The following is a 19,205-nucleotide window of genomic DNA, read 5'->3' on the forward strand; positions in this document are numbered from 1 at the left end:
TTCCGCTTGCCTTGGGTTTCTGTGACTGTATTCCCTGTTGGTGCATGTTTCCCTGTCTTACTTCTATCCTCCCTAGCACCAACAATGGAGCTCCCACCAGTTGTTTTTGGTAATTTATCCTCACTATTGCTATTGGAGTCCTCTTGTTTGCTATTTCCTGCGGTATTTCTAGTTTGCAATATTGGTTTTATCTTATCTTTGACTACACTTGTTTCCCTATTATGGCTCCTGTCCCCTATGAGGTCATTTATATGTATTCCTTCCTGCGTATAATTCCCGACTACCTGGACAAAATCTCCAGCTTCACCATTACTGTCTCCCAGGACAGTATCTCCAGCTTCACCATTTCTGTCTCCCAGGACAGCACCTCCAGCTTCACCATTACTGTCTCCCAGGACAGCACTATCAGCCCCACATTTACTGACTACCAGGACATCATCTCCAGCCTTACAGTTTGTGACTACATGGCCAGTATCAAGGGCAGTACCATTCAGCCCAGACTTTTTATGTTCCCATCTGTTGTAGAAAGCTTCCAGGTTTTCTATGAAAGCAGCTTTGATGTTGTCCTCTTTTAATACCCTTGTGATTTTAGTCCACAGATTTTCCTCATTTGGGCATACCCAAAAACACTTCTCTGTTTTAATACTGCTTGTAGCTAGTTCTGGGATATCTGCACAAGGGGCGTGACACCAATTTCCACAAAAATGACAATTTATCCATGTGGAAGCCCGTTTGTTTGACTGACCACAGACTACACACAGCTTCATAATGATTTGAATGGTTGATTTACTGCAATTCTACTAGCAACCTCTTGAATATTATATTAATAACCTTAAATGAAGCTCTAGCTATTTGTATTTCTGTTTCTAACTCTTTTTGTATATTGGACAGCTTACCGTCACGTTCCTGATTTTTAATGTTTGTGTTTATAAGGGCGCCTACAACCCCATCCGTTTACAGTCTGCTTTATTGTCCAACGAAACTGTTTGAAACCAGTCCCGGGTTCGGACCAGTCAAGGGTTCGGACCAGTCAAGGGTCCGGACCAGTCGATCTGCTCTGATCAGTGGGTCACTTATTTAAAACATACTGGTCGGTGATTTGAGCTAACACATGAAGGATCTACTGGAAATTATCTACCCGAGTAATATGTGATTTGACTGATACAAAAGTATAACTTGCGTGTTGAAGAGCCGGTGATATCTGGCAGCTCCTACAATGACGAACGGTCACCTCCTTGTTTATCAATCGCTGTATCTGGCTTTTCTATTTTTTTTTTTTTCCGTCTCCACCACAATAAATGCTATATTATCACTATAGTTGACTGGTGCAAATTTTGGAGGAAGGACGCTTTTTCTGTAGTAATAATTGCTTCTCGTTGTGTATATTGCGACCGCTGGTAACTACAGGTTATATGAAATTCACAGTAACGTCTCGTATTTCAAGAAAAGAAACTAATGAAAGTCACTCCACTCCACTAAGTACCATTATAATACTGGTTAGTTGCTACTACAACACTGTATTCTGCTATTCACTGGTATCACTAGATTATATGAGAGTACACTTTACAAGATCCTCGTGGTATAAATCATATTTCGTACGGTTTACAAAATCTTCGTGGTATACATTACATGTTTGTATCAGTTTACAAGATCCTTGTAGAGGCTGCTTCTCGCCACAACTGATAACAGGTAAACTGTCTTTCACACAACCGATAACTATTATGAACATATTTTAAAGAGTCAGTTTATTTAATCAAAGAGAAATATAGAAAACAAAGCGTTTCGAAAAGTAAGAAAATGAGCAGAGTTGGTGGAAAAAGGTAATGGAAAAAAGGCATCCTTAAGGGAAATTATTTACATCTCACTTGAGGTAATAAACTGACTCGCGATTAAACCACAGTTTGGAGAGGAAAATTTAGACGACGTTTTGGTCCATCAGTTATCACCACGTGATTAGGTTAAAAGGTAATGAGAAAGCCTAAAAAAAATAGTCAGGTGACAAAAGCTCCAAAGAACGGGTTAGGAGATGAGGAAAAAAATCAGACGATAGGTCAGAAGTTGTGAGAAGGCCAAGGTCAGGTCAAGCCACGTGTGTTCTGAAGGTAAGAGAGAAGGCAAGAATTAACAGTAACAAAGACAGGACTAAGATTCTTGTTAGGAGTGCTGTGCATTAGAGCCGATTGAACGGCTTCCGACTAATAGCGCAGACGAGTGCCTCTACTACATAGAGGGACGCCATCACCACCGCCGACTGAGGGCACACCATATTTAAGTTCGTGTGAGGTGAACTTGTGATATCAAAGCCACAACTAATCAAACATCACTACAAAATCTTCAGGAAACTCTTGATCTCAGTAGAATCAGTTCCCAGTAGTACCAGTAACCAGTTACCAGTAGTATGACTCACTACCAACCGTCTGTGTGAATCACTTGTTATTCACTGTTCAGCTGACCTAGCATGTTTTGAATGCCGCTACCCTCCGAGGCACTCAGCGGTCAGTCTGAAGATAGAGAGCAGAGAGGCAGGGCGGCTGATGGTGCTACCCATACTTTCCGTTATAATTATACGTACTAACCAGCCTACGTGAGTGTTTTTACCCCATCCACGTTATCGAACCCCCATGACATTGAAGTCATTTACCGGATCCTCACCTGATAAAGACCTACGTCAGGTGATACTCATCATGAATTAACTAACTGGGAACGACGTCACTACTGAACCACCGTTGAACCATCGGCTAGTCCAACTTCACGTGTCGCCAGACACACCATCTTGTAATGCACCCGCCATGGTGTCAGCACATCTGATCGGGTCCTCTTGCTATCAAGATCCGTGTCAGGTATTACACCCCTTCCCCCGTAAAGAATAAACAAGCAAGGTGGTTGTGAAGTTAGTGGCGTTTTTGGAGGGGTGACAAGAGGGAGAGGAGACTCTGCGACAGGTCCAGACTTCACAACACAGCTGACAAAAAAACCCCATCAAGGACGGAGCAGAGGGGAGGTCTGGTCAGGTAGGGACAAGGTAGACGACCGCACTTCAATCACTCTACCTGAGTTAGAGTAAAGGGACGAACTGGATAAGTTGCAAAGAATAGGCAACCAAATTAATATTATATTCACGAGGAAGCGCTAAACGCGTCAGGGTTATACAGCGCCCGGGAAATAGGAAGGTTGAGAGTAATCAGGCTTGAACCTAGAAAGAGTAGGGTAGTTCTAATTCCTTGTGTCAAAATCTTTTCACTAGCATCAAAGTATCAATCTTGAACCGACCGAAAATATATGAAATATTTCAGCTACAGTGAAACTGGCTGAGTAGCCAACGAGGGCGACAAGCACATGAAAGAGCTCAATAAGTGTTAGGTGATTACGACTCAACACCTTCCCTTCATGCAAAAGAGGAATTACTAGCAAACCCTCTTAGCTGTGTTCGAGAAGGACCTCAATAGATTCCTCAAAACAGTTCCTGATAAGTCGGGTTTTGGTGTATAGGTTGTACTATGGGCGGCGGGTACTAACACCCTGATCTATCAGGCCAGCAACCAGAAGGCCTGGTCTTGGACCGGGCCGTGGGGGCGGTGACCTCCGGAAGAGACTCCAGGTAAACTATGGAATTAGACAAGTGTCTGAAAATCAGCATATTATACGTTATGCAAAACACTAAACCTGTGTGGGTTATTTAACTCAAGTAGCGATGTGGAAGAAGGGTAACTCTAATTCTTAGGATCAAAAGCTCTTCACTAGCATCAAGGCACCACTGTAAAACATTCATAACAATTTTCCTGTAGCCTTGAGAAAGCCTATATAGATTTTTTTGGGGTAATAGATAACATAATCTATGTGGTATTTTGTATATAAGTTCAACAGTATATGTTTTCGCTGAAGATACTATTAATTAATAAAATGTCATAGTTGTAATAACGACACAGTATTACCTCAGCAGAGAGGAAACATGGAAAGCTCACTGAGCGCTGGCACCACCAACAAGACGGTGATGGACCGCTATATGAAGCTGCCTATGCCTGATGACAAGTGCCAAGTGATGTACGTGTGGGTGGACGGTACAGGCGAGAACCTCCGCTCCAAGACCAGGACACTCGACTTCGTGCCCAAAGACCCTAGTGGTAAGGCTTCTCTAGTTACATATGCAACAGTTAGGTATCTTTATTTCGAAACGTTTCGCCTACACAGTAGGCTTCTTCAGTCGAGTACTGAAATATATATATATATATATATATATATATATATATATATATATATATATATATATATATATATATATATATATATATATATATATATATATATATATATATATATATGCAATAAGATCACAGTAAACAGGTGATTTCAGAATATGCAAAACAACCACTCTGAAAGAATAGAGAGAAATTCCAAGCGCTTTCGTGACTACTCACATTATCAAGGAACTATTGAAAGTAAAGCATCCAAGGAAGCTATATAAGGGGTCTGGCCAGCACCTCACTATCAGATCCCACAACGGTTAAACACCTGACGCGCGCCGACCCAACTTGGATAGGTCCTTTGCACAACTCACCCACAAACTATTCTACCCAAGAAAATTTAAAAATTATTTGTCCAGTGTATTATTAAATTCTTCCCAAATTCTATTAATTATAAATGGATCTAATTTATATAAACCAAAGGAAATATTCATATTATTGTCAAAACTGCTTTTTATGAAACAAGATTCAATTATATTCCTGTCGACCATGGACTTGCTTGATACTACTTTCTCAACTTTTTGAAAATCAATTGGATGGTTAAAATCTCTTACATGAATAAATAGAGCATTGGAATCTTGTCCAGTTCTAATGCTATATTTATGTTGTTTTAATCTTAGTTCGAGATTTTTACCAGTTTGACCGTAATAAACTTTATCGCAAATTTTACAAGGAATCTTATAGACACATCCATCAGCATTTTGGGGGGAATTCTTTATCAAAAGTTTTTTTACTGTATCAAGATTTTTGAATACAACTTTAATATTAAAAGTCTTAAGAAGAGAAGGCATATCAACCAAGTTTTCATGGTAAGGGAGAACCAACATATTTTTAGTTGAATAAGGCTGGTTGTCCCTTTTTGGATTGTAAAAAGTATTTCTAGCAAGTTTGTAGATGAATGGTTCAGAGAACCGACATGTTGATAAATTAGACACATGTGCAACTCCTGGGTATCTTTATTGAGGAAACGTTTCGCCACACAGTGGCTTCATCAGTCCATACAAAGGAGAATCTTGAAGAACAGGAGGAGAATGAGGTAATCAGTCCCTCAACCTTGAGTCGATGTGGTCAGTCCATCAATCTTGAATAGATTGATGGACTGACCACATCGACTCAAGGTTGAGGGACTGATTACCTCATTCTCCTCCTGTTCTTCAAGATTCTCCTTTGTATTGGACTGATGAAGCCACTGTGTGGCGAAACGTTTCTTCAATAAAGATACCCAAGAGTTGCACATGTGTCTAATTTATCACTATTTCTAGCAACTTTAAAAGATTTATCAATTACGTTTCTTGGGTATTTTAAATCATTACCTATTTCATATCCAAAATTTATGAAATAGGTATATATATATATATATATATATATATATATATATATATATATATATATATATATATATATATATATATATATATATATATATATATATATATATATTTCGCCTACTGTGTAGGCGAAACTTTTCGAAATAAAGATACCTATCTGCTGCACATATGTCTTACCTAACAACCTGTTGGTATTTTATTCCGTCAATACTTACCCAGTGCTCAAACCTTCAAATTTTTGTTTGCCGACAAGCCTAGGCGAGATGACCTGAGTGTAACCCTAAAGTAAAATGGCATAATACTGTATGAGAAAACTGCTCTTAAAAAAATCCTTGCTTTCATTTCTGCAAACTGATCAATGATTTCGAGTGAGTAGAGATAGCTTTTGCAACTGAGAGAAGTGCCAGTTTATGTAGGCTTCACAAATGACTTTTCATTATTCAAAGTTTTGAGAAAAAACGCTCTACATATGCAGTCATCATTAGAAACGTCAAAAACAGAAATAAAGCTGAGCTAGCCTCAGGGTAACTCGTTGATAGAGAATAACCTTTCATAAACAGTAATTTAGCAAGTTTCTTGAAGGAACATAACTCGTTAAATTCACTCTTCATGGCAGATCTCATATTTACAATTTATGTAAAGAATGATTCGGACACATATTTTTTATATCTGATGGAAAATGTCTTAGAATCTCTAAACATCTGTAAGGCTGTAACCGGTGAGGGTAACATAGACGAGCTTAACACATTGTTATGAAGTCTACTTAAGCACGATTTCGGCTAATTTGTGATGACGAACTTCACAAAGGGCATCAAAAAATAGTATTTTTTGTTTAAAATTTATGGAAATCGTTTCTTCCTATACGTCGTCAGTTCACAATTAACATATTCTTTGGAGACGAAACTAGATGACGGTTGGGTCAGTCTTAGACCAATATTAATTTTCAACAGCTGTGACCTGATAATAGTCAGGACAGACCTAAACGCCATCTATAGTTTCCTCTCCAAGTGTAAGTTGTGAACTATTCCAATCGTGGTAGTCTAACTACTTTCAAAATAGTTTATTATAACTAACAGTGTAGTTTCTTCAATGTTTTGTTGCTATAGCCAAATCCGCGTTATTTATATATTAACTAATATAGGACCTACCTACTCCAGGTAGGTGCAATTCATACCCAACTATTAAAATATGTGCATCTAACCTAGTTTTTAAATCCTTCAAATTAAGTATTTACTTAAATTTATGCAGTGGAACTAAATTAATCTAATTTCAATTCGTTGTTATGAATAGTATCTTCATTTAACTCTTCCAGCCGCTTACTTGTAGCCTCGTTTATTATTCCTTTCACCATTTTGCACACTTCAATTATATCGCCCCTCGCTGTACCCCTTTCAATACAATAAACTCCATTGGCCTTAATTTCTTGTAATGTTTACAATCGTAGAGAACAATTTTTGTCATGCTTCGGCCCGGCTGTCTGACTAGCCGTAAATGACTAGTCATTTACGTCTTACGGTAAGAGCTGCGTTACACATCAATTGCGTCACTGGTGTTTCTCATACGACCCTCGGATAGACACCACAATTCCGATAAAATCTCTCTCTCTGGCAAATAATAGTCACAGTTATCTTTGCATTTTGTTTTGTTTCTCTACAATACTAGCAGAGAACCTTGGGTGATGCTACGATGCACCTCTACCTAGGCGATAACTGCTGGAAAAGGGAACTCCACTGCCAGTCTGAAATGCCACGCATAAACGAACGTGTCCTAAACTGAAGGCCTCAACAGTGTAGTGTATCTTAATGATAGTTTAGTAAATCCAGACAAGCGTGTAGCAGCTGAAGTCCATCACAATACTGTGTAGTGGATGGAAGCACTACTTAGTACTGCGAACCGAGTTAGTGACACTCCGGCTAGAACCAACTCATATTTTACATCAGAATAAACAGTTATTTGTTATTTAAACGTACTTTAGCGTTCCTCTCCAGTCACTCAGATACACTGAACCACAGGCCTGGGTATAACTTGTCACCTCTATCTTGAGAATCTTCATGGAACCACATTAATCTACATGTGTAGCCAAGGAAACTAGACTGAAAGATGTTGCCAGACTACCTGGAGGGATAAAGCAGACACTTCCCCATACCAATCATCAGCTTAGGGTACACTAAAAAAACTGACCCAAAACCCTGTTAGAACAACAAGATAAACTCTTAGTTATGCATCAAGATGATGGTATCAAGTAGGTGAACAGCGTCAGTCACCACCTGCTAACAGGAACATGACTACGCATTACAAGCTACCCCCTCCCCCAACAAAGGTAAATTGAAATGGCTGCAGAACAACAATGCCAGCACTGCCACTGCTCTGCTGCTGCAAGACCATTAATAAGATTATCAGCTAAACTGCTAGGTGGCTGCCAATAATAAGTCACCCACCAACACCACCAACGCACCAGGTGGCAAAACTGCCGCCTCTCTAATGTTCCTGAAGGTAAATGAACTATAGACATTAATACTTATTTTAAGAACATACCAATCCACTGCAAAAACTTTCCTATCTCATTTGTCGTATGTCAATGGTGAAGACAGCTTATGCTGACAAGGACATGACTACTTAAGCAATGTCAATATATACGAAGACAAATAGCTGTTATGGAGATTCAGGAATATTTTAAAAGAATGTAAAACCAGCTTAAGCAGCAAACAATGTTTGATAAAGTGACAAGAATTCAAATACGAAGTCACACAGCGTCTTACAATACCGTGGCTGGAAAAAACAACAACTGTTAAACTGATGACGAAACCAGACGACAGTATCAGAAAAGGAATATTATACTGACAATTCGTCCCTGGTGTGCGAAACACACCAGGGACGAATTGGATTGATGAAGCCTATGCTGGGTGAAACACACCCTCGTTAAAGTATCCTAACGTTGCATGTGTTGGCAGTCTAATTAGGCCACGTGAGCTTGAGATTAAAGTTTGTATTGGAAATACCATCATTACAGGAGTTGCAGCTGCAGTTCTTACATCAGTGACACAACGGCTAGTTCACTTAAATATACACCTCAAACACCAGATAATATCGTTGAGAAATGCGACTTTTGTCTTTGGTTGAACTGGTATGGTGATACCATCAAGCTTTAGGTAAAGAATATTTATGCACAGATCAAGATGTTTCGCCACAAGTGGCTTCTTCGATCCCGTAGCGAAACGGTTCCATAATAAATGTCATGATCAGTGCATCCGTGTGTCTTACCTAGTTGGCTGCTATTCTAAATAATTTCTCAAAGGTTTGAAAATAGACGATAAAAAGTCACCCAAAGCAAACTCTGCCTGTGAGGTGGAGCGCTGATACCCCGGTACTGTCTGGTTAGGTTGTGGTTTTCTATCAGTTGCTTATCTTTGTCTTTACAATTCACATTATAGTTATACATTTATTTATTACAATCATGGGGATACGCTAAATTCGTAGGGGTTTCACAGTGCCCTGCGAATATGAGATACTCACGATTGATGAAAGAAACAGTAACAACAGTTTCTTCAATCAAGTACCTTTCGCCCCCCACTCTCCCTCCCTCCTTGAAGAGTCTCACAGCTCATAGCGACTTCTCAACACAAACAGAACAAGTGGACGGATGAGACACTTCTGCAGGACTTGGGTATTTGTGTTGGATTGATAAAGCTGGTGAAGTGTTTCCACAATCAAGAAATACAAGTGTTGCACAAGCGTCTCATTATTTACAAACGGAACAACTTGGTCTCGTTGTGTGGTACTACCAAAAAAACGGATATACTTCAACAATATAAAAATAGGAATGCTCGTGTGGATCATTTAGTAGAAGAAGTGGAGGATCAATCACCCGGCTGCTGATTGGTTGATTAAGTGCTGGGAAAACGCTTTTAATTTTAAAATGAGAGGTTACGTTAATCTTAGCATTATTATTATTATTATTATTATTATTATTATTATTATTATTATTATTATTATTATTATTATTATTATTATTATTACATTCGAAAACAAGATCTAAACCGGTATGGATCATAGAGCTTATATCAGAGCAATAAATTAATTGCTCATTAGTGTCCCGAAGAGTAAATTACATAATATTTGGTTTCCAACTTGAATTAGCCTTCTTAACTAACTTTACAAATCTAAATGAACTTTACCAAATTCGCAATAAAATAACAATTTATGGATTGCAAACTAAACTACAATTATTAATGACTCGCTTCCTCTCGGGTGTAGAATTAACCGAGGCACTGCATCAAGGTACGGAATTTTACTTTTTAATTCCAATATCAAGGGAATTTTGAAGGAATTAAAACTCACAAACTTTGCAACACTGAGGGGTGACAACGCCTTGTTTGTGAACATAATAATAAAGAAGTACTGCAATCGGCCTAATGGCCCATGCTAGGCAGGTCTTACACCCAACTACTCTCACTCGTATACCTTTTTTTAAACTACACAAAAAAAGTCCCGTCAAGACGCTCTTTTAACAATAAACTGAGCACAGTGACTGCGAACTAGCCTCCTTAGTGTCAGGTAAGACTGACCTACAGCCGAACCTGATAGAGTATCTGAAAACAATTTTTTTTTTATTTATTATCACACTGGCCGATTCCCACCAAGGCAGGGTGGCCCGAAAAAGAAAAACTTTCATCATCATTCACTCCATCACTGTCTTGCCAGAAGGGTGCTTTACACTACAGTTTTTAAACTGCAACATTAACACCCCTCCTTCAGAGTGCAGGCACTGTACTTCCCATCTCCAAGACTCAAGTCCGGCCTGCCGGTTTCCCTGAATCCCTTCATAAGTGTTACTTTGCTCACACTCCAACAGCACGTCAAGTATTAAAAACCATTTGTCTCCATTCACTCCTATCAAACACGCTCACGCATGCCTGCTGGAAGTCCAAGCCCCTCGCACACAAAACCTCCTTTACCCCCTCCCTCCAACCTTTCCTAGGCCGACCCCTACCCCGCCTTCCTTCCACTACAGACTGATACACTCTTGAAGTCATTCTGTTTCGCTCCATTCTCTCTACATGTCCGAACCACCTCAACAACCCTTCCTCAGCCCTCTGGACAACAGTTTTGGTAATCCCGCACCTCCTCCTAACTTCCAAACTACGAATTCTCTGCATTATATTCACACCACACATTGCCCTCAGACATGACATCTCCACTGCCTCCAGCCTTCTCCTCGCTGCAACATTCATCACCCATGCTTCACACCCATATAAGAGAGTTGGTAAAACTATACTCTCATACATTCCCCTCTTTGCCTCCAAGGACAAAGTTCTTTGTCTCCACAGATTCCTAAGTGCACCACTCACTCTTTTCCCCTCATCAATTCTATGATTCACCTCATCTTTCATAGACCCATCCGCTGACACGTCCACTCCCAAATATCTGAATACATTCACCTCCTCCATACTCTCTCCCTCCAATCTGATATTCAATCTTTCATCACCTAATCTTTTTGTTATCCTCATAACCTTACTCTTTCCTGTATTCACCTTTAATTTTCTTCTTTTGCACACCCTACCAAATTCATCCAGTAGGTTGGTAGACAGCAACCACCCAGGGAAGTACTACCGTCCTGCCAGATGACTGTGAAACAGAAACCTGTAACTGTTTTGCATGATGGTAGGATTGCTGTTTTCTTTTTCTGTCTCATAAACACGCTAGATAACAGGGATATCTTGCTACTCCTACTTACACTTTGGTCACACTTCACAGACACGCACATGCATATATATATATACATACATCTAGGTTTTTCTCCTTTTTCTAAATAGCTCTTGTTCTTCTTTATTTCTTCTATTGTCCATGGGGAAGTGGAAAAGAATCTTTCCTCCGTAAGCCATGCGTGTCGTATGAGGCGACTAAAATGCCAGGAGCAGTGAGCTAGTAACCCCTTCTCCTGTAGACATTTACTAAAAAAGAGAAGAAAAACTGAAAACAAATACAATACGCAAATAGTCCGCACATAGGAGAGAGGAGCTTACGACGACGTTTCGGTCCGACTTGACTATTTACAAAGTCAGTGTGACTTCGTAAATGGTCCAAGTCGGTCCGAAACATCGTCGTAAGCTCCTCTCTTTTATGTGCGGGTTATTTGTGTATCGTTCCAGTCACGGCATTGTGCCTTTTTTTGTTATTTAAAACAAATACAAGCTTGTGCGAACGTGTTAGATGGAAGTGTAGACCAGCGGTCTGAATAATGTGACGTGCTATTGGGGTGTTAGCAAAGGCAACATTTGTTTGGAGATTCTGGGAAACCGGAGGTGGTGAAAAGTGCAACATCTGCACTCTGTAGGAGAGATGGAGGGCCATTTAAACTGTGATGTCTGCGCACTTCTGGCAAGGCAGCTAATAAATAAAAATAAAGATGTATATTTCTTTTTCCTGGTCACCTTTCTATGGCGGGAGTTGGCCAGCTGATTAAAAAATATTAGGTAACTTGCTTCAGAAACTGACTGGACTGATTTTTGAAAATGGTGAACTTTAGGTAGAACCTTCATTGCATTAGCCAGTAAGTCTTTATCTGATTGAATTATTATGATAGGGTTAAGCGGCCATGTTTACAATGGGTAAACGTTTTCTGGTCTGTTGCTTTATATTATTTCCTTGTGTTTATTTTCATCAGAGTTACCAATCTGGAACTTCGACGGGTCATCGACGGGCCAAGCTAAAGGTACCAACAGCGACGTGTACCTTCATCCAGTCGCTATTTATCGGGATCCGTTCCGACTTGGAAATAATAAGTTAGTGCTGTGTGATACCTACAAATATGATAATACACCAACTAATACAAACCATCGTATGACTTGCTTGGAGGTTCTGAAGAAAGCAGAAGACCAAGAGCCGTGGTTTGGAATGGAACAGGAGTACACTCTTCTGGACATAAATAGTCACCCCTTGGGTTGGCCAAAGAATGGCTTCCCGGGCCCTCAGGGTCCCTACTACTGTGGCGTAGGAGCCAACAAAGTCTTCGGCAGAGATGTGGTAGAGGCTCACTACAGGGCGTGTCTGTACGCTGGTATCAACATTTCTGGAGAGAACGCAGAAGTAATGCCAGCACAATGGGAGTTCCAGGTGGGTCCCTGTGAAGGCATCACTATGGGTGACGACCTCTGGATGGCCAGATACCTCCTTCACCGTGTCGCTGAAGACTTTAATGTTGTGGTATCCCTGGACCCCAAGCCCATCCCTGGAGAATGGAATGGGGCTGGAATGCACTCCAACTTCTCCACAAAAAAGATGCGAGAAACAAATGGAATTTTGGAGATAAACAGAGCAGTGGACAATCTTTCCAAGAATCATGCCAAGCACATCCAAGCTTACGATCCCCGTGGAGGTAAAGACAACGAGCGTCGCTTGACTGGTCGTCTCGAAACCTCTTCCATTCACGACTTCTCTGCAGGTGTGGCCAACAGAAGCTCCTCCATTCGTATTCCTCGAGGGGTAGCTGAGGAGAAGAAAGGGTACCTGGAGGACCGTAGACCGTCCTCCAACGCTGACCCATACGTTGTCTCAGAGATCATTGTGCGCACCATCTGCCTCGATGATTTCTAGTGGCCAGGAGCACAAAATGCTCTCTACTGGAAGCGCATTGCTTGTCTTTTCAGCATAATTGTTAAGCCTATTATTTAATTAACACTACACCTGTATAAGTAATCATGGGTGTTAATCATCTCATTACCTAATATTTATATCTCTGCTATCATTAAATTAATATTGCAAGCAAATCATTTCTCCATTGTGTTTTATTAATTCCTTCGTTATTTTAGTATACGAATGGTATATAATACCGACAAGATGAGATTAAGACACATGTGCAACATCTGGGTATCTTTATTGTAGACTGTCTTCAAGTTATGTCCTAGAATTTGTATTGATAAAGCCACTGGATGGCGAAACGTCTACAATAAAGATACCCAGATGTTGCACATGTGTCTTAATCTCATAGTTATTTTAGTAGTAAATTAAATTACACAAATCGTAAATTTCTAAAAACTTCCATTTTTCTTCGTCGAAACAAAAGCAGCAAAGAGAAACCGTGAACACCGCAACCTATAATTGACTCCGCGAGGTATATGTCTCTCAGTACGTATATGCCGAGAATTTACTTTAATTTCTACTTAAGATATTCTTGGGCGGTGGTGATCATGAGACATAGAACCTTAATATCCTTCGTGCAGACAATATGCTTTAAGCCCGAGATTTCACAATGTTTTCATTGGAGGAATGACGATCACCAGACGAATCCACTAACCGCTAAACCAGGTAAAAGGTTATATGGCAACGTTTCGCCCTTACATAAGAACATAAGAAAGGAGGAACTGCAGCAGGCCTGTTGGCCCATACTAGGCAGGTCCTTTACAATTCATCCCACTAACAAAACATTTGACCAACCCAATTTTCAATGCTACCCAAGAAATAAGCTCTGATGTGCAAGTCCCACTCAAATCCAACCCCTCCCACTCATGTACTTATCCAACCTAAATTTGAAACTACCCAAAGTCCTAGCCTCAATAACCCAACTAGGTAGACTGTTCCACTCATCAACTACCCTATTGAAAGTTAAGACACTTGTGCAACATCTGGTTATCTTTAATGTAAACGTTTCGCCATCCAGTGGCTTTATCAATACAAATTCTTGGACATAATTAGAAAACAGAAGAACTATATACAAAAGATGAGGTAATCAGTCCCTCAGCCTTGGAGGTGGTGTTTACAACACCGTGTGTGCAAGAAAGGTATAAAATACCGACAATATGAAAGTTAAGACACATGTGCAACATCTGGATATCTTTATTGTAGACGTTTCGCCATCCAGTGGCTTTATCAATACAGATTCTAGGACATAATAGGAAGACAGTAGAACTATATACAAAAGATGAGGTAATCAGTCCCTCGGCCTTGGAGTTAGTGTTCACAGCATCGTGGTGGAGGAGAATCTGGAGCAAAGACAAGAAGACTGGCGGTTATATAGGCGTCAGTGGATAGGGACGGGCAGCAGACGAGGGCAAAGTCACTGGTAGGCGGGATTCCCCAGTGGAAGTAGGTCCTTCCCAAAGAGATGGGTTAGTTGCAGCAGCCGTGAAGAAGGTCTTGTAGATGTCCTCTGAACCAAGATTCCATGATGTTGCAGTGTCTGACAAGTTGTGCAAGAAAGGTATAAAATACCGACAATATGAAAGTTAAGACACATGTGCAACATCTGGATATCTTTATTGTAGACGTTTCGCCATCCAGTGGCTTTATCAATACAGATTCTAGGACATAATAGGAAGACAGTAGAACTATATACAAAAGATGAGGTAATCAGTCCCTCGGCCTTGGAGTTAGTGTTCACAGCATCGTGGTGGAGGAGAATCTGGAGCAAAGACAAGAAGACTGGCGGTTATATAGGCGTCAGTGGATAGGGACGGGCAGCAGACGAGGGCAAAGTCACTGGTAGGCGGGATTCCCCAGTGGAAGTAGGTCCTTCCCAAAGAGATGGGTTAGTTGCAGCAGCCGTGAAGAAGGTCTTGTAGATGTCCTCTGAACCAAGATTCCATGATGTTGCAGTGTCTGACAAGTTGTGCAAGAAAGGTATAAAATACCGACAATATGAAAGTTAAGACACATGTGCAACATCTGGATATCTTTATTGTAGACGTTTCGCCATCCAGTGGCTTTATCAATACAGATTCTAGGACATAATAGGAAGACAGTAGAACTATATACAAAAGATGAGGTAATCAGTCCCTCGGCCTTGGAGTTAGTGTTCACAGCATCGTGGTGGAGGAGAATCTGGAGCAAAGACAAGAAGACTGGCGGTTATATAGGCGTCAGTGGATAGGGACGGGCAGCAGACGAGGGCAAAGTCACTGGTAGGCGGGATTCCCCAGTGGAAGTAGGTCCTTCCCAAAGAGATGGGTTAGTTGCAGCAGCCGTGAAGAAGGTCTTGTAGATGTCCTCTGAACCAAGATTCCATGATGTTGCAGTGTCTGACAAGTTGTGCAAGAAAGGTATAAAATACCGACAATATGAAAGTTAAGACACATGTGCAACATCTGGATATCTTTATTGTAGACGTTTCGCCATCCAGTGGCTTTATCAATACAGATTCTAGGACATAATAGGAAGACAGTAGAACTATATACAAAAGATGAGGTAATCAGTCCCTCGGCCTTGGAGTTAGTGTTCACAGCATCGTGGTGGAGGAGAATCTGGAGCAAAGACAAGAAGACTGGCGGTTTATATAGGCGTCAGTGGATAGGGACGGGCAGCAGACGAGGGCAAAGTCACTGGTAGGCGGGATTCCCCAGTGGAAGTAGGTCCTTCCCAAAGAGATGGGTTAGTTGCAGCAGCCGTGAAGGTCTTGTAGATGTCCTCTGAACCAAGATTCCATGATGTTGCAGTGTCTGACAAGTTGTGCAAGAAAGGTATAAAATACCGACAATATGAAAGTTAAGACACATGTGCAACATCTGGATATCTTTATTATAGTAGACGTTTCGCCATCCAGTGGCTTTATCAATACAGATTCTAGGACATAATAGGAAGACAGTAGAACTATATACAAAAGATGAGGTAATCAGTCCCTCGGCCTTGGAGTTAGTGTTCACAGCATCGTGGTGGAGGAGAATCTGGAGCAAAGACAAGAAGACTGGCGGTTTATATAGGCGTCAGTGGATAGGGACGGGCAGCAGACGAGGGCAAAGTCACTGGTAGGCGGGATTCCCCAGTGGAAGTAGGTCCTTCCCAAAGAGATGGGTTAGTTGCAGCAGCCGTGAAGGTCTTGTAGATGTCCTCTGAACCAAGATTCCATGATGTTGCAGTGTCTGACAAGTTGTGCAAGAAAGGTATAAAATACCGACAATATGAAAGTTAAGACACATGTGCAACATCTGGATATCTTTATTGTAGACGTTTCGCCATCCAGTGGCTTTATCAATACAGATTCTAGGACATAATAGGAAGACAGTAGAACTATATACAAAAGATGAGGTAATCAGTCCCTCGGCCTTGGAGTTAGTGTTCACAGCATCGTGGTGGAGGAGAATCTGGAGCAAAGACAAGAAGACTGGCGGTTTATATAGGCGTCAGTGGATAGGGACGGGCAGCAGACGAGGGCAAAGTCACTGGTAGGCGGGATTCCCCAGTGGAAGTAGGTCCTTCCCAAAGAGATGGGTTAGTTGCAGCAGCCGTGAAGAAGGTCTTGTAGATGTCCTCTGAACCAAGATTCCATGATGTTGCAGTGTCTGACAAGTTGTGCAAGAAAGGTATAAAATACCGACAATATGAAAGTTAAGACACATGTGCAACATCTGGATATCTTTATTGTAGACGTTTCGCCATCCAGTGGCTTTATCAATACAGATTCTAGGACATAATAGGAAGACAGTAGAACTATATACAAAAGATGAGGTAATCAGTCCCTCGGCCTTGGAGTTAGTGTTCACAGCATCGTGGTGGAGGAGAATCTGGAGCAAAGACAAGAAGACTGGCGGTTTATATAGGCGTCAGTGGATAGGGACGGGCAGCAGACGAGGGCAAAGTCACTGGTAGGCGGGATTCCCCAGTGGAAGTAGGTCCTTCCCAAAGAGATGGGTTAGTTGCAGCAGCCGTGAAGAAGGTCTTGTAGATGTCCTCTGAACCAAGATTCCATGATGTTGCAGTGTCTGACAAGTTGTGCAAGAAAGGTATAAAATACCGACAATATGAAAGTTAAGACACATGTGCAACATCTGGATATCTTTATGTAGTAGACGTTTCGCCATCCAGTGGCTTTATCAATACAGATTCTAGGACATAATAGGAAGACAGTAGAACTATATACAAAAGATGAGGTAATCAGTCCCTCGGCCTTGGAGTTAGTGTTCACAGCATCGTGGTGGAGGAGAATCTGGAGCAAAGACAAGAAGACTGGCGGTTTATATAGGCGTCAGTGGATAGGGACGGGCAGCAGACGAGGGCAAAGTCACTGGTAGGCGGGATTCCCCAGTGGAAGTAGGTCCTTCCCAAAGAGATGGGTTAGTTGCAGCAGCCGTGAAGAAGGTCTTGTAGATGTCCTCTGAACCAAGATTCCATGATGTTGCAGTGTCTGACAAGTTGTGCAAGAAAGGTATAAAATACCGACAATATGAAAGTTAAGACACATGTGCAACATCTGGATATCTTTATTGTAGACGTTTCGCCATCCAGTGGCTTTATCAATACAGATTCTAGGACATAATAGGAAGACAGTAGAACTATATACAAAAGATGAGGTAATCAGTCCCTCGGCCTTGGAGTTAGTGTTCACAGCATCGTGGTGGAGGAGAATCTGGAGCAAAGACAAGAAGACTGGCGGTTATATAGGCGTCAGTGGATAGGGACGGGCAGCAGACGAGGGCAAAGTCACTGGTAGGCGGGATTCCCCAGTGGAAGTAGGTCCTTCCCAAAGAGATGGGTTAGTTGCAGCAGCCGTGAAGGTCTTGTAGATGTCCTCTGAACCAAGATTCCATGATGTTGCAGTGTCTGACAAGTTGTGCAAGAAAGGTATAAAATACCGACAATATGAAAGTTAAGACACATGTGCAACATCTGGATATCTTTATTGTAGACGTTTCGCCATCCAGTGGCTTTATCAATACAGATTCTAGGACATAATAGGAAGACAGTAGAACTATATACAAAAGATGAGGTAATCAGTCCCTCGGCCTTGGAGTTAGTGTTCACAGCATCGTGGTGGAGGAGAATCTGGAGCAAAGACAAGAAGACTGGCGGTTATATAGGCGTCAGTGGATAGGGACGGGCAGCAGACGAGGGCAAAGTCACTGGTAGGCGGGATTCCCCAGTGGAAGTAGGTCCTTCCCAAAGAGATGGGTTAGTTGCAGCAGCCGTGAAGAAGGTCTTGTAGATGTCCTCTGAACCAAGATTCCATGATGTTGCAGTGTCTGACAAGTTGTGCAAGAAAGGTATAAAATACCGACAATATGAAAGTTAAGACACATGTGCAACATCTGGATATCTTTATTGTAGACGTTTCGCCATCCAGTGGCTTTATCAATACAGATTCTAGGACATAATAGGAAGACAGTAGAACTATATACAAAAGATGAGGTAATCAGTCCCTCGGCCTTGGAGTTAGTGTTCACAGCATCGTGGTGGAGGAGAATCTGGAGCAAAGACAAGAAGACTGGCGGTTATATAGGCGTCAGTGGATAGGGACGGGCAGCAGACGAGGGCAAAGTCACTGGTAGGCGGGATTCCCCAGTGGAAGTAGGTCCTTCCCAAAGAGATGGGTTAGTTGCAGCAGCCGTGAAGAAGGTCTTGTAGATGTCCTCTGAACCAAGATTCCATGATGTTGCAGTGTCTGACAAGTTGTGCAAGAAAGGTATAAAATACCGACAATATGAAAGTTAAGACACATGTGCAACATCTGGATATCTTTATTGTAGACGTTTCGCCATCCAGTGGCTTTATCAATACAGATTCTAGGACATAATAGGAAGACAGTAGAACTATATACAAAAGATGAGGTAATCAGTCCCTCGGCCTTGGAGTTAGTGTTCACAGCATCGTGGTGGAGGAGAATCTGGAGCAAAGACAAGAAGACTGGCGGTTATATAGGCGTCAGTGGATA

At 41.3% G+C, this 19,205-nt stretch overlaps 1 protein-coding gene across 2 annotated transcripts; it reads left to right on the forward strand.

Moving 5' to 3' along the window:
- Positions 1-444: 444 nt before the first annotated feature.
- LOC138850935 (glutamine synthetase-like) lies at positions 445-13,342 on the forward strand. 2 transcript variants are annotated; one of them, XM_070082563.1, is made up of 3 exons: positions 445-467; positions 3,941-4,121; positions 12,234-13,342. In XM_070082563.1, exons 1-3 carry the CDS (start codon positions 465-467, stop codon positions 13,160-13,162), a joined length of 1,113 nt encoding a protein of 370 aa, XP_069938664.1. In that variant the 5' UTR covers positions 445-464; the 3' UTR covers positions 13,163-13,342. The 2 variants fall into 2 exon arrangements, with proteins under 2 accessions (XP_069938664.1, XP_069938658.1); XM_070082557.1 differs by lacking the exon at positions 445-467 and adding an exon at positions 2,595-2,840.
- The last annotated feature ends 5,863 nt before the right edge of the window (positions 13,343-19,205 follow it).

Source organism: Cherax quadricarinatus, chromosome 1 (assembly GCF_038502225.1).
Source record: "Cherax quadricarinatus isolate ZL_2023a chromosome 1, ASM3850222v1, whole genome shotgun sequence".
NCBI lineage: Eukaryota > Metazoa > Arthropoda > Malacostraca > Decapoda > Parastacidae > Cherax > Cherax quadricarinatus.